The sequence below is a fragment of the Littorina saxatilis genome, linkage group LG2, assembly GCF_037325665.1.
Source record: "Littorina saxatilis isolate snail1 linkage group LG2, US_GU_Lsax_2.0, whole genome shotgun sequence".
Taxonomy (NCBI): Eukaryota; Metazoa; Mollusca; class Gastropoda; order Littorinimorpha; family Littorinidae; genus Littorina; species Littorina saxatilis.
In genome coordinates this window covers 20,579,928-20,595,067 of record NC_090246.1, presented here as the reverse complement: position 1 = coordinate 20,595,067, position 15,140 = coordinate 20,579,928, and the positions used below count along the sequence as shown (strand labels likewise).

Below are 15,140 nucleotides of genomic sequence, written 5' to 3'. Positions count from 1 at the left end.
AATGATGGAGAATAAGATGAACGTAAATTTGGATCGTTTTATAAATTTTTATTTTTTTTTACAATTTTCCGATTTTTAATGACCAAAGTCATTAATTAATTTTTAAGCCACCAAGTTGAAATCCAATACCGAAGTCCGGGCTTCGTCGAAAATTATTTGACCAAAATTTCAACCAATTTGGTTGAAAAATGAGGGCGTGACAGTGCCGCCTCAACTTTCACGAAAAGCCGGATATGACGTCATCAAAGACATTTATCAAACAAGAAGAGCAAACGCTCGATCGAGTCACTTTCGCAGTTCTGAATATTATATGAGGCATCAGATGGACAGGAAGAAATTGCTTTTCACAACACAATGAGTCACGTTCACATAAAATTTGAGCCCGGTCACTTTTATAGTTTCCGAGAAAAGCCCAACGTTAAGTTGTGTGTTGCCGAACAGAAAAGGCTAGTTATCTCCCTTGTTTTTCTGATAACGTTCGTAAAAGGCTACAGATGTAAATACTTTGATGTAAAGAATAATCCTACAAAGTTTCAATCACATCCGATGAACTTTGTCAAAGATATAAAATGTCTAATTTTTCCTTTGACGCTGACCTGTGACCTTGAAAAAGGTCAAAGGTCAACGAAACCATCGTTAAAGTGTAGAGGTCATTGGAGGTCACGACTAAACAAAATATGAGCCCGATCGCTTTGATAGTTTCCGAGAAAAGTCCAACGTTAAGGTGGTGTCTACGGACGGCCGGCCGGACGGCCGGCCGGACAGACTAACACTGACCGATTACATAGAGTCACTTTTTCTCAAGTGACTCAAAAAATGAAAAAAACGTTCGGGGATTTCATACCCAGGAACTCTCATGTCAAATTTCATAAAGATCGGTCCAGTAGTTTAGTCTGAATCGCTCTACACACACACAGACACACACACACACGCACATACACCACGACCCTCGTCTCGATTCCCCCCTCTACGTTAAAACATTTAGTCAAAACTTGACTAAATGTAAAAAGCAGGAAATCAAATGAACAAATTTGAGTACTGACTGGTCGAAGGGTAGGCTGCAGAATGTCCAGCAATGGGGGCAAGAGGTCAAGGGTCAGAGTTCGCAGGTTGACAAACTTGCGCACCAAGGGGGTCATGTCGGTCAGCATGGAAGCCACCAAGTTTGTGACCTTGTTCATTTGCTGTTGGGCCTGAAATAACAAGATCCCGAATCAATTTGTTGTCTCATAAACATTTTGAAACACACTAGTTATGTGACTCTGCCCTGTTTAACATTCACCAGACTATTCCGTCTGGACCTTGTTTAGTTGTTGGACCTGTGATAACATGATCAGAGATCAATTTGTGAGGCAACACTTCAGTTACTGAATGGTGAATCTGTCTGTTCAGACAATAATCTTACAAACATTTTAAAATAAATTTGTAAAGTCACACTGCCCTGTTTAACATTCACTAGACTATTCAGTCTGGGACTTTGGAAAGTTCAGTGGTTACATACAGTTACTCGCAGGAGAACAACGTAATATGTATTGATTGAACGCTGGATTTCCCATCTTTGAGCCATGTGACGTCAGAAACCGACCAAAACTCATGGTCAAGACGACAAAAGAGTGCATGTGTTTAATCATCTGTCTTGATCTGTGTAAAACGCCATATTTTGGTCAAAAATGCAAATACATGTGAAGTATATTTTTCCAAAATATTTTATGATCAAGCTGAAATAAAAAGTGAGGCAAAACTAAAACCGGACACAAATACCACTTCAAACAAGGCAGATCTCAACAATCTGGTTTTTCAGCAGTATCATTCTATTCTTACTAAAACTCAGAAGCCTATCACATCAAATCTGAAGCGTTTACCTCCCTTTCTGACCAGAAAATTCGCCAAACAATTTTGTTGTATACAAGACTTACTTTCCAAGAGAACATAGGCACATTATTTTATTTTCATTTTTATTTCCATAACAGTATTGTCCCATCGCTGGAAAATTCGGGTCACTTCCTCCCAGTGGAAAGCTAGCAGCAACAAGAGTAGCGCTACCCAGGTGTGTGTGTGTTTAGGTGTAATCAGCCACCTGCACTTATGGCAGATTGACTGGGGTCTTTTACGTGCCACTGTGGTAACACGGGGGTGGAACATGGATACCACCTCTGAGTCTGTACATAAAGTTGACCAGAGTCCGGCCCGGCCCGGTTTTGACCCTAGGATCACAAGTATCGTGCTCTACAAACTGAGCTACCAGGCCCCCCACACATTAGTTAGTTTATGTGATTGAAACAAGATGGGACCGGAAAAGTCCCTTACCTCAAACTGTACGTGTGGGAAAGAGATGCGAGGAGGGACGAAGGAAGCGTACATCATGTGGAAGGCCACAGGTAGGAAGGGAACGTATCTCATCAAGCCGTAGTCCTGTTTGTGCATCGTGTACTGGTTGATTCCATCCACAAAGCACAGCCAGTCCGTTGACAAGTTCAGCTGAAAAGGGAGCACATTTTAAAAGCAAATGATAACACATGGATACAGACAGAAAGGGAATCTTGTTTGTGCATCGTGTACTGGTTGATTCTATCCACAAAGCACAGCCAGTCTGTGGACAAGTTCAGTTGAAAACAAAGCACATTTTACCACCTGCTGATGTATATGCAGCAAAGTATAGCATAGAATTACATGAAGCCTGAAATTTGGCGAAACTTTTACAACTTGGGACTTGCAATTGAACACATGTAAATTAAATGTCAAATAAAAGTTACCAGGAGAGGCACTTTCGATATAATTATACAGTTTTTCTGAAGCAATCCCCCTGCCAAAAAAGACACCCCCCCAACAAAAAAGTTCAACAAAAAACACATCTAAATGTATTCCAGCAGCAGTAAAATGACCCTCAACCTGTTCAAAGAGACACAACATAGAAAGTTCTCCTTTTCGGTCTCACTTGCCCTTCTCACACATGGGATTCTGAATCTCCGTTTTACTGAAATTAGTTTTACTTTTACAGCTGATTTTGACTGACAAAGATACTTCAGCTGGGGATTTCAAATGTATGAACAATTGTAGATATGCATAAAAATGTCATGTCTGCTTCCAAGTTGCATACTCCATGTCCTAAATACAGATCTGGGAACCCCTGTTTTGCACTTGGAGTATTCTCAGGCAAACTTGGTGTACTTTCAGAAAAATGAGCATACCCCAAACAACATTTGAACATCGATGATTCAAACATGTTTCACACGCGTTCGTTGCACCGTTAATTAAGTTTATCAATACATTTTTAAATTGTGCTTCAATCAATGTTTATTGACAAAAACTGTACCAATGTGTCAAAAAATATTGGATAGGCTTTTGGACGCACTTGTGAAGAAAAGCAGTCTGGGAATTTTTCTCTCCATATTTTTTTCCACTGACCGTACTGCTCGTATTCTAGACAATCATGCGTACAAAATACAGCAAAAATCGTACGGGTTCCCAGGTCTGTAAATGCCTTTGCCTCTTTGGTTTATTTTTTACTCACCCCCACAAGGTGAGGATCCTTGGACTTGGCCTCCAGGTAGTTTTCAAACAGTCCTTGCGTCACTCGCTCATACTCCCCTGTGGCCTGCGCCAGGCTTAGAATGTGTTGAAATCTGCACACAATAATGACACTAATAGACGAGAAAACTACCACAGATATGCAAATACAAATGGACTGCCAACATGCCTTCTTCTTCTTCTTCTTCAGCGTTCGACGGTTGTGTCACTCCATGACTCGTAGTCTTAGGCCTGCTGATACTGCCAACGTTCCAAAATTCAGAATAAAAAAACAAGCAAGGCATATCATAGGAACGTTTAATTGCGACAAAACAAAATGTTACGGTCACATTTTCTTTTGTCACAATTGTTCTCATAATATACCTTGCTTGTTTTTTTTATACCACAGATATGCATTCATAGATGCTGTTCTTGAGCGTTGCTGTGCTTAACACTTGCGGGGTACAGAAAAAGTGTCTTTTGTCATCCAAATAAAAAATTACCTTTTCAATCACCATGTCATATAGCACTCCCTCTTCAGAAGAACGTTACCTGAATGGTGGGGTAAAAACGGTCATACACGTAAAAACCCACTCATGCAAAAACATGAGTGAATGTGAGAGTTTCAGCCCATGAACGAAGAAGAAGAAGAGGGACTAGCAGAGGGGCAAATGTTCATAAAGTAACTGATTGACTCCCTGATAATCTGAGGAAGCTTGAACTTCAGCAAACCAAGTACAAAACATAATTCTGGCAATGTGTGAACAGGGCATTTTGCTTTTTACAGAAAGTGAAGGTTACGCACCTTGCAGTGGGAGAGGCAGCATTGAGCTGTAAGCTGTCAGATTTACCCTCTGTCAGGTCGTAGATGCTGACAAATCGATTCCTGAAAACAAAATTTGGAATGCTAAAAGAAAAGATGACACAGCATACAAAAATAAAAGCACTAAAAACAACAGTCCTTGGGAGTTTTTGTTTGTTTGTATTTAAAAAAAAATTAAGATTACACTGACATAAATCAAGAAGCTACGCATACAAAAACATGTAAAACAAATTGTCTAGTAAGTATGGAATGAACACCAATGTAGACACTCTAATTAAAGACAATTTGAACTGAACACAACAACAATAAATAAATGAATAAATAAATAACAAAAGTAAATAACTAAATAAATGAATGAACAGCATTTCAATGGGTTTCTTTACCTTTTTGGTCTTGGCATTGTGAAGATGTCCTTCCACACAGAGAAGAGACTTTTGTGTGAGTCTTTCTGACCTACGCTCATGGTCTGGATTGTGCGCAGTGTCAGCTCTTTGTGACGTTTGCGAATGAACTGAAACAAATAGATTAACCTCTTAAAAGTTGCAGCAATGAACACTACTCACGTTCTAACTTGTATAAAGGCAAATATGAAACAGAAGTTGAAATTGCGTCTAACTCACTGTACAAATTTCTTCTCACAAGAATATTTAATCTGTACTAAAGCTACAAGGATCCATCTGCACCAAATACAGCACATGACATTGTCAGTCTTACATCTACTTCACTACCTAATCAGTGTTGTTCTCAGGCCTTGGTCTTCAGTCACTAATACATTTTTTTGTGTGATCTTTAGTTATTAGTTCGATTCCTGGCCAGTCGACTGTCAGACAGTTTGAATAAAAAGGTCTTTTTACGGAACTATGCTTTTTTGTAGCCAGGACATTTGCACTTATGCACGATTTCAATCCAGTTCCAACTGACCGCCTGTCTTCTGAGTCAGAACAACACTGCTTCTTCTTTTTCCTTCATTGGCTGAAACTCCCACAGCTTTTACGTGTATGACCGTTTTTACCCCGCCATTTAGGCAGCCATACACCACTTTCGGGGGAGGAACACCGCTTAAATTCCTCAAAACAACTCAATCTGACCAGGACAACGCACATGTTTGCCGTTAAAAAGGAAGACTCACCTGTAACGTGTTGAGGCAGGAACGTATGTCATTGTCCGTTCGTTCACACAGGGCCATCAGTGTGTTCAGGTCTGCCTTCAGCTCCTCTTGTCTGACAATCTAAAACACATGCAAACAGGGCTTGAAATGGAACATGATAAAACAGGAGGACATTTTGACGTGTGGACTATGAAAGTGGCTAAGCAAAATAGAGGCACCCAACTCCAAGGCCTGCCCGCACTGAAAATGTTTTAAAACTTGAACCAAATTTAACCCCTTCACTGCCACAGTATAACAGCATTTTGGTATTGCTGTGCGCAAGGGCAAATTTCGCTTTCTTCGGTAGGTTCACTAATCTGTTCACTGCTCAATCATTTATTGAGATATCTCTTAGATCTTTGGCATGTGGTTTGCTTACATCCTTGGCTATTATGTGATAACATGATCATTGGACTTTGTTTGTGATTGTTATAGAAAAAATCGATATAATGACCATTTTTGTCAAAAATTACAGTTTCCAAACTTTCAAACACACACTGCAGCACGTAAAACCATAGAAAACACAGCTAAAACTGGTGTCAAACATCAGGTACTCACATTGCAGCCCATAACAGTATTCTTCTGTGTGTTAATCCATAAATCATTTCTTGTTGAGCTTCCAGAACACTGTATCATTTGAAAACAGGTCTACGAGTTGATGTCCGACTTTCGGCCGCCATTTTGAATCTTAAACTTCTAAAAATGTTTTTACCACGTGGTACTAACTAATCTGAACGGTCAATGGGAAAGAACTGTGTTCAAACCCCTACAAGAAGTTGGACAGTGGTTACCTCCCATTTAGTTTTCACAAATGTCCTGAAAAGTGCTGATGTAAATGCCACGTACCTAGTACGTGTATGGGCGTATGACAAACCAAACATGACCACGTACCTAGTACGTGCTGGGCAGTGAAGGGGTTAAATAATCTGGTGCATTCTGAACATAAATTTGGGTAAAAGATAGACAAGGGGACCGGGGCTTCAGGCATTTAGGGAGGAGGAAAACCTTCAAAAGGAGGAAGATTTCAAGCTCAGGCAACATTACCATCAGTGTTCTGAGGCCTGCTTTAATTCTTCTCACCTGAACCTCAAAACGGACATGGGAAAACTCCATTTTCACAGAAAGGAAAGGCAGGGATCTGAGTGACACAGAAGGCTTACCAATGGTGTCAAGCAGCAATGCCCTGCTGCTGGGCAGGGAGCGAAGCCACCCTTAATTTGTTATTGCCCCTAACATCACTCTTGTGTTTTTTGTTTCTGCTTCTACAGTATTTTTGTCCCACTGTGTTATTAGCTTTATGTTTAACTCCAATGCTTTACCCCCATTTTGCTGATGGTTGATAATCTTAGAAAAAGAAAACTGAAGACTGCAAGGAATAGCACGACTCTTTATACACACTATCTGCTGATTCATAAAGAAGTAGACGTAACGTTTTGTTTTGTCAATAATTAAACAATCAAACAACATACAGTCGAACCCACTTAAAACGAACACGCTAGTTACGAATTTTGACTTATAACGTATTAGTTTTAAGTTCCCAACTGAATACCTCTTTCTTCATGCTTAAAAAAAATGCTTAAAACTAATTCTTTATAACGAATTTATGCTTATAACGAGCACTTTTTGGATTCCCAAGCATGCATAATGTCTGTAATTTACTCACGCTTATGACGAAATCTTTAAACTCGTCCCGAGATCGACATATCATGGGAATTTGAGAAGTTTGAATACATGTGTCAAAGTCTTCCCTTGCGTCGACTGCTTGAACCATTGCTCAACCGATCACTGAATAAAGTTAAACTGATTACACTGTACTCACAAAACAATTTCAAATTTAGAATCAAAGTGATTGATAGCTCAGACACTGAACATGAATGACTGACTGACGTTTATTTCCTTCGCGAATACCAAAAACGAAACATCAATGTTTAGAACGGAAGCCATTGCCAAAAAATATAGATGCCAGAGTGGTTTCCCTTGGACAAGGGAAACCACACTCTCAACGTTTGCGTTCGCCGGTTCGCGATAGTTTATCAGTCAGTCAGTGCTTTCAATTTGGATTTGAACATCATGTTGCAAAAAAAACAAAAACTAAATTGGCCAAGGTTTGCTACCCGTCGCCAAGGTAAGTGATTCCGGACAAATGATAGGAACACCGCGAATGTGGACAGTGTCAGTGTGTGCGTGTGTGTGACCAAAAACGTAACAACTGGATGAAACATCTGTGTGCTCACTCTCACTCAAACTCAACAATCATCACTCAACATGAGACACACATGAACATGTAACTGAATATGTCACTTTATTGTCTAAACGTGAAGCAGCATGAAAGTTGCGAAAGAAACAAATTGAAACACCATAAAATGTACAAGACTTAAAAAAATAAAAAAATAAAAATAAAAAAATCAATCAATTTTCTTAATACGAATTTTGGTTAACTCATTCGCTGCGCGTCGGAACTGGAATTCCGACACCTGTGTTTAGCGTTGGCTGCGTGCCGGCACTTGAGTTCCGACGGATATCACGAATTTTTAACGGTGTAAACGGTCCTGCTGACCAAGGGAAACAACCCCTGCAATGAACTTCTATCTGTCTACAGTGGTACCATTCACTGTAAACAGTTCCTTCCCTTAAATTGTTGGGATTAATAAAAATTTTGTTGACGGTGTGCGACCCACGTGTTTTGACTTTTCCAAGATGGCGGATCGTTCTGCTGAGACGTAGTAACTTGAAAAGAGTGCTAGAACGTGTTATTCAGTACGGTTCTGATCTTGACCTCAGTGATGATGATAGTGGAGATGATATTTTAGATTCTGGTGACGATTTTGTGCCAATGGACGATCATTTGGGTGATGATTCGGGCAATGCAAGTGTCGATCATGACATTGTGTATGATGAACCCATGACGTAGAAAGTTTTTTTGTTTTGCTTCAAATTGGATATTTTGCGTGGATATGAAGACAACAAAAGGTATGTACTTTCAAATGTTTCATATATTTTCTAAAAGAGTAAGTTTCAAACTTTGCAAAAACATAAGGTATGTAAGGTTATCTTGTGTTGTTGATTTTTAATATTTTTTTCAAAATGGCTCTAAATCGCGCGTTGGCAGGGAACACAGGGGAAATTTAGCTGCGCAGCGAATGAGTTAAGACGAACTTTTTTTCCGATCCCCAGTGATTCGTCTTAAGCGAGTTCGACTGTACTTTTCCTGTTTTTTTATTCTATAGTATAAACTGTCTGAATACATGTTTGACAAAAGACAAAGACAAATGACACAGAGTCCCTTACCTCCGACAGCCTTGATGCCAGGCGAGTAGACTCGGTAGGAGGAAAGGTCATTACTAGAGCTTGTTGTCGCAACAGTCTGAGAGCTGGGGTATACCTGCACAGAAAAACATCAAGGAAACTAAAAAATGTTTTCCATCTGAGATCTGCATTTAGATATTCAAAATTCAATTCATCAAAAACTAGCATTGAAACAGAAACAGTGTGTGTGTGCGTGTGTGTGCGTGCGTGTGTATGTGTGGTTTTTTTGTGTGTGCATGAGTGCATGCTTGCATAATCCATAAAGGAAGGCAAATATAATAAAACAACTCTCAAAGTTTCCTGAAGTAATTTTCATATCATTTAAAAAATGAAAATTCAGGATACATGCAGCCTACATAGCCCTTTCTAAGTTCCTTATTGAGTAGGTGACCAAACTGTTACTGAAGCTGGATTAAAAAACAAACATTTTGCCCACTGAACGAAACAAAACTATTATACACACACAAACACTCTAGTCTCAACTTCACGTACAGATCATTGCAGATGCAGATGACAGGCCTGAGCAACATGTCTCCCTCTTTCTTCTTCCTCTTGGTTGTACCAGCAGCTCCTTCCGGTCGTTTCAAGATGTTCAGTAGCACATTCACTGCTGCCTGTAAGCAGATAACAATGTTATCAGGAAAAAAAATTAGGAATAAGAAAAGTCTCTGTCTTTCTCAAAGACCGCACTCATCTAACTTTTCAGCATACTGAAGCCTGCATTCAAGTCATCCTTACAAAAATGTCTTGTGTATGTACAAAGCGTGTCACTTCAACATGAAGTAAACATTATAAATGACTGTTCTTCACATTCCAAAATCATCAGCAGACCAATGACTGATGTCTCTATCAGACCTGGGAACCCCTGTTTTGCACTTGAGTATTCTCAAACAAACTTGGTGTATTTTCAGAAAAATGGGCGTACTCCACACAGCATATGAACATCCATGATTAAAGCATGCTTCACACGCGTCCGTCACACCATTAATTAAGTTTACCTATACATTTAAAACAAATGCTTTTTTTCAATGTTTACTGACAAAAACTGTAATCATGTGTCAAAAATACTGGATCGGCTTCGAGATGGTCTTGTGAAGAAAAATAGTCTAGGAATGTTTCTGGTCATATTTTTTTTCCACTGACTGTACTGATCGTATTCTCGACAATCATGCGTACAAAATACGGCGAAATCGTATGGGTTCCCAGGTCTGCTCTATCCTTTTGAATCTGATCCGATCACAACTATTCAGACATAAATATATCATGCTCAGCTGTGAACAGCAGTCTCCCATTTGAGATGGTATAATGCTTTATTTGACCCACACACACACAAACAAATTAAAAAAGAAAGAAAGAAAGAAATATTAATGAACAATTAAATAAAATGAATGTCTCACAAATACAGTTGAGATATTTTTAAAACACAGTCCAAATCAAAAGCTGCAACAAAGTTTATTAGCGACTTAACAAGAAAATTTGAAAAAAATGTAGGTCTGAAATATAAAAAAGGTTAACCTGTGGAGCTCCGTCAATTTCATCAATGATGAGACAGTTAGGTCTGGGGTCAGCTCCCATCACCGCCCTCATCTGTGTTGCTGCTTCAATCTTGTTGGTGAACGCCTCCACGCTTCTATCGTCACTGGAAAAATGAAAGGGTTAACTTTGAATCACCAACGGGCGCAGTGGCGTGGTGGTAAGACGTCGGCTTCCTAATCGGGAGGTCGGGAGTTCGAATCCCGGTCGCTGCCGCCTGGTGGGTTAAGAGTGGAGATTTTTCCGATCTCCCAGGTCAACTTATGTGCAGACCAGCAGGGGCGGACGAGGGGGGGGGGGGGTTCTGGGGTTTCCGGAACCCCCCCCAGCCAAAAAATATAAATATTTGTGTGTGTTTTTTTGGGTTGAGTTTCAATTTTTGGGGTCTTAATCAGTGACAAAATCTGCTGCCTGAAACTGGTAATGATCATCCTCAGAATGCACCATTTTTTCAAAATTTTCCGGGGGAGCATGCCCCCAGACCCCCCTAGCAAGCTAGGCGCTTTGCGCCGTCAGCTCGGTGCTTCGCGCCTTCACACCCATATCTTCACAATATACTTTTGGAAACCCCCCCCATAAAATGAACTGATCCGCCCCTGACCTGCTAGTGACTTAACCCCCTTCGTGTGTTCACGCAAGCACAAGATCAAGTGCGCACGGAAAAGATCCTGTAATCCATGTCAGAGTTCGGTGGGTTATAGAATCACGAAAATACCCAGCATGCCTCCCTGGAAATCGGCATATGCTGCCTGAATGGCGGGGTTAAAACGGCCATGCACGTAAATTTCCACTCATGCTAAAAACACGAGTGAACGTGGGAGTCTAAGCCCATGAACGAAGAAGAAGAAGAAGAAGAATGACCAAACATATCTCAAGTAATACCCTTTAATAACTAAATTACATTAAAAAAATTTTTTAAAACAACAACAGATAGACGACTACCGTTCCAAAATTCAGAATACAAAACAAGAATTGTAGGTCATTGGAACGTTTAATTATTGACAAAAACAAAACGTTACATTTACAGTACGCCGACCCACTGGTCTTTTAAGTCGACAGACAGACAAACACTCATGGTAAGGCAAAAAAAAAAAAAAATAGTCTGTTTACGGTAACCCGACCGACCCTATTTTTTTCGCGCGACCCTAGACTTTTTTTTGGCATTTTGGGGAAAAAAAAAAATGCAAAATAACGTAAAAATATGGTTTTTTGGGGAAAAAAAAAAAAAAAAAATCCCAACCTACCGACCCTATTTTTTTTTGCCTATGTTACCGTAAACACACCTTTTTTTTTTTTTTTTGCCTAATAATAATGAACTTATCTCAGAGCCTTCAATGAATCGTGCATGCAAGATGCCGGCGAGGTAATGATCAATGGCAAAATCATTTCGTCATTGACCATAACCTCAAATAACCTACAATTCTTGTTTTTTGATTTTAAATTAACTAAAATTTAGAGTTCTTGAGGGCTTGTATTGCATAACAATGTCTGTGGTATAAAGCTTTGGCTGGCTTTCTCCTTTGGCAAGAACAAAAAATAAAACTGTAAAGAATCTGTGAATATTAAAATTAAAAACTTCATTCTGAACATCTCTCTTGTGTGCACAAAACAAAAACATCAAGATTACCGCAATATGTATTAAAACTTCTACCTTGCAGTACCCTTTACTGGCCATCCAATGTCCAAGACCTACCAACACATTTGTGAAAAGCAAAGGCCAAGTGTGTTAGCATTGTCGACGCAGGGCTTACCTGGCATTGATCTCCACCACATTATATCCAGCGTGTTTTGCTACAATGTGCGCCAGTGTTGTCTTCCCCAGCCCAGGAGGTCCACTCAGCAGGGCCACCTGGAGATGGACAAATAATCTGATAAACGAAGGGAAGTAAGCCCTCTAAATGTATACGGCATGTGTAATAGTGGAAGTGAGAGTTATTTGGAACCATTCTCCTGGCACCTGAGAGAATAACAAGCATTGAAATGAACAAGCGACTTTCATCCTCAAATAACATTAATACTTGTAACCTGCAGTAGCCTGAATGAATGAAAAAATGGTGGAAAAATAAAGTGTGTCCAAGTCATCAAATTCAGGGTTGAAAAAAACACAGAACTTTTAACACTTGTATCAGGGATACACTTATAACACTTGTATCAGGGCTACATATACTTTTTTTAAAGGCATACTCTTTTCCATGTAAACAGTTCTCCTCGACATCTAAGATTTGGCTATCATGGGATAAATAGAGAATACTACATGGCTTGCTGTGTCGTACCAGATTTACACCAGTTGTTTTTTTAAATATTGAACTGCGAGCGAAAGCGAGCTGTTCACTATTTGAAAAAGCAACGAGTGTAAATCTGGTACGACACAGCAAGCCATGTAGTATTCTGTTTATCCTACATACTGTACTTACGTGTATTTTACTGAAAATGTCTTGCAGACGAGGCAGCTAAATTGAAGACGCTTGTTTTGGAACCTCGATCTCTTCTAAAGCCTCGTGCAATCTATTACGTCAAAGCAAAGAAACGTCACTCTGAAAGTGTGGCGTGACGTGTTAGTTCTAAAGATTCATCGAGGGTAATTAGCGAGCGCAATTTTTTTTTCTATAATGACGTTTGTCTCGGTGACTTTGGCATCATAAGCAGTGGAAAAACAGGTCCCTGCCAGACTTGCTTGACATGACCTCATTTACATGATATACACACGTGGGATTTGAACGATTATTATCTCACGGGTGTCTCTCTCACGTATGTAGGATAAGACCATCTCTATACTTGGCCACATACCAAAATTCAACAGCATGGGTGGTCTCTGTGCACACTGGAGAGGTTTTGATGAATTGATTTTGGCAACGCCACTAGTGCTTTATTAAGAAATCAACATAAAAAAATGCCAACTCACCACAGTAAACAGTCAAGTGATTATTGGTATGTGTTCAAGTGTCGGGAGTGGTCTTTTCCCATGTAAAAGCCTGGCCAGATGTGAGATAGTGAGCTGAACAGTTTTCACAATAAAGAATGTACCTTCAACCCCTTGACTGCCTTATGACGGGTATACCCGTCATGTGCCTGTGCAGCCGCAGCTTCTATAGGACGGGTTAACCCGTCACCTCAGTTCAGGAATTTTCTAGAAATGCTACGTCATTGCTGACACACAAATAGCAGCCAATGGCTTGGTAGGATACCTCATTCTCATGAATAAACATAAATGGTGACGCGGTTTTGCGTCTGAAGGCTATTTTCGGCCTTGGCGGCAGGAAAGGGGAGAGAAAGCTCGACTCGTCAAAATGGCTAACGGGGACAGTCAACCGACCCCTAGTAGAGTAAAGCAAAGACGGACTGACGCTACAGGCGGTGCAAATGATTATGGATACTGACAGGGGAAGGGGGAGATCTTCTTTCAAACGATTCGTTGGAAACAGGTAGATGACAGTGATTATGATCCTTTCTTGGAGCAAGCAAAACAGCCACCTGTGTTTGATCCACAGGCACCGGAAGATGCGCCGGACTGATTTTTCAAAAGTTCATATTTAAACATCATTATAAGCCAAACTAATTATTATTTCCATGTTTAGACACTAAAAACAGATTCTTGGTTCAATTTCCTTTAAAACTAACATAGGTGTTACTTACCTACCTACTGCCAGTTTGGAGCTAGAATTTTTTGTGAATTATTACACCCCGAACTCCAAAATTCCCTGGCAATCAGGAATGCCCATAAGTAAGTTTTGATTGGCAGCAAAAGGGTTAACGTTCTATTCTGGGCACACATCCATTTTTTTTCATCACTGTTCTCCTTGACTCTATTTAATCTTCTCTAATGTCTCTTCTTCTGTCTTCAAAAATCCCAACACAGGCAAATGTACAATGGCACTTTGCTATTGCCCATATCTTAACTCACAGGCGAAAGACGTAGCCTTGTAAAAATCTTGGCTCAAAAAGTGAAACTGTGCCAGAGGCATCTTCCTGAGCTTATTATCGCTTTTTTAATACTGCTAATATATCACGGCTGTTCCCAAGGCTTCATTTCTGCTTCCTTAGCTGCAGGCTATTTTTAGCACCCATCCTTTCCCCACAGCAGAGATAACACAGCAGCTGGTAGCTCTCGGTGCTATGCACTGATCAGGCCAATCTCCCAGTATAGCACGGAAGCAGTTGGGTATAACAGGCAAGCGAGCTTAACAGTTTGCTGGCTGCAGTTGTTGGTAGCCAAACTATTCCCTCTGCTGGGCTATTTTTAACTCACACTAAAGCACAAGCTAGGAACAGCCGTGATATGTGATGACTCAGAGACAGTATCCATGTCCTACCCCCCCCTGTGACTGCCATGGCACGTTAAAGACCCAGGTCATTTGACCACAAGTGCAGGTGGCTGATTACCCCATAACACTAAAACCTGGGAAATGGAACTCCTGTTGCAGCTATATTTTCACTGGGACAAAGCAACCCGAAATTCCCACCAATGAGAAGTATGAAGTGAAATGAATACCACCTATAGTATACCGTACCTTCTGCACAGGTCGTTTGAACTGATCTAGCTCCGAGGACACTTCTGGCTGAAACTTTTTCCACTTGTTGTTGGAGGTGTCCTTGTCCTTGACCTTCTGCTTGTCCTTGACCACAGGTACGTCTCTGTCGAACACCACATAGTCCCACTGCTTCAGCCAATGTAACAGCATCCGGTTGACGGCCTGAAGCAATACAGGTGAGAAAACATGTGAGTACAGCCGAAATGTAAGCAAAACTATAAATGCAATGACTGCAAAAGGGACCAATGAAAATTAAACATGTACTCTGTTTTGGGAAACCAAAGTGAGCAAGAGG

At 40.3% G+C, this 15,140-nt stretch overlaps 1 protein-coding gene across 1 annotated transcript in view; it reads right to left on the bottom strand.

The window, feature by feature from the left end:
* Positions 1-15,140, bottom strand: part of LOC138958451 (chromosome transmission fidelity protein 18 homolog) — a 41,056-nt gene that overhangs the window by 12,413 nt on the left and 13,503 nt on the right. Inside the window, exons 8-18 of the mRNA XM_070329605.1 lie at positions 14,825-15,007; positions 12,068-12,165; positions 10,299-10,422; positions 9,276-9,397; positions 8,766-8,859; positions 5,460-5,558; positions 4,714-4,841; positions 4,313-4,393; positions 3,512-3,623; positions 2,308-2,478; positions 1,044-1,193 (exon numbers count right to left, since the gene is read on the bottom strand). Of these exons, the coding sequence (XP_070185706.1) occupies positions 1,044-1,193; positions 2,308-2,478; positions 3,512-3,623; positions 4,313-4,393; positions 4,714-4,841; positions 5,460-5,558; positions 8,766-8,859; positions 9,276-9,397; positions 10,299-10,422; positions 12,068-12,165; positions 14,825-15,007 (1,362 nt within the window). The remainder of the gene's footprint in view (positions 1-1,043; positions 1,194-2,307; positions 2,479-3,511; positions 3,624-4,312; positions 4,394-4,713; positions 4,842-5,459; positions 5,559-8,765; positions 8,860-9,275; positions 9,398-10,298; positions 10,423-12,067; positions 12,166-14,824; positions 15,008-15,140) is intronic.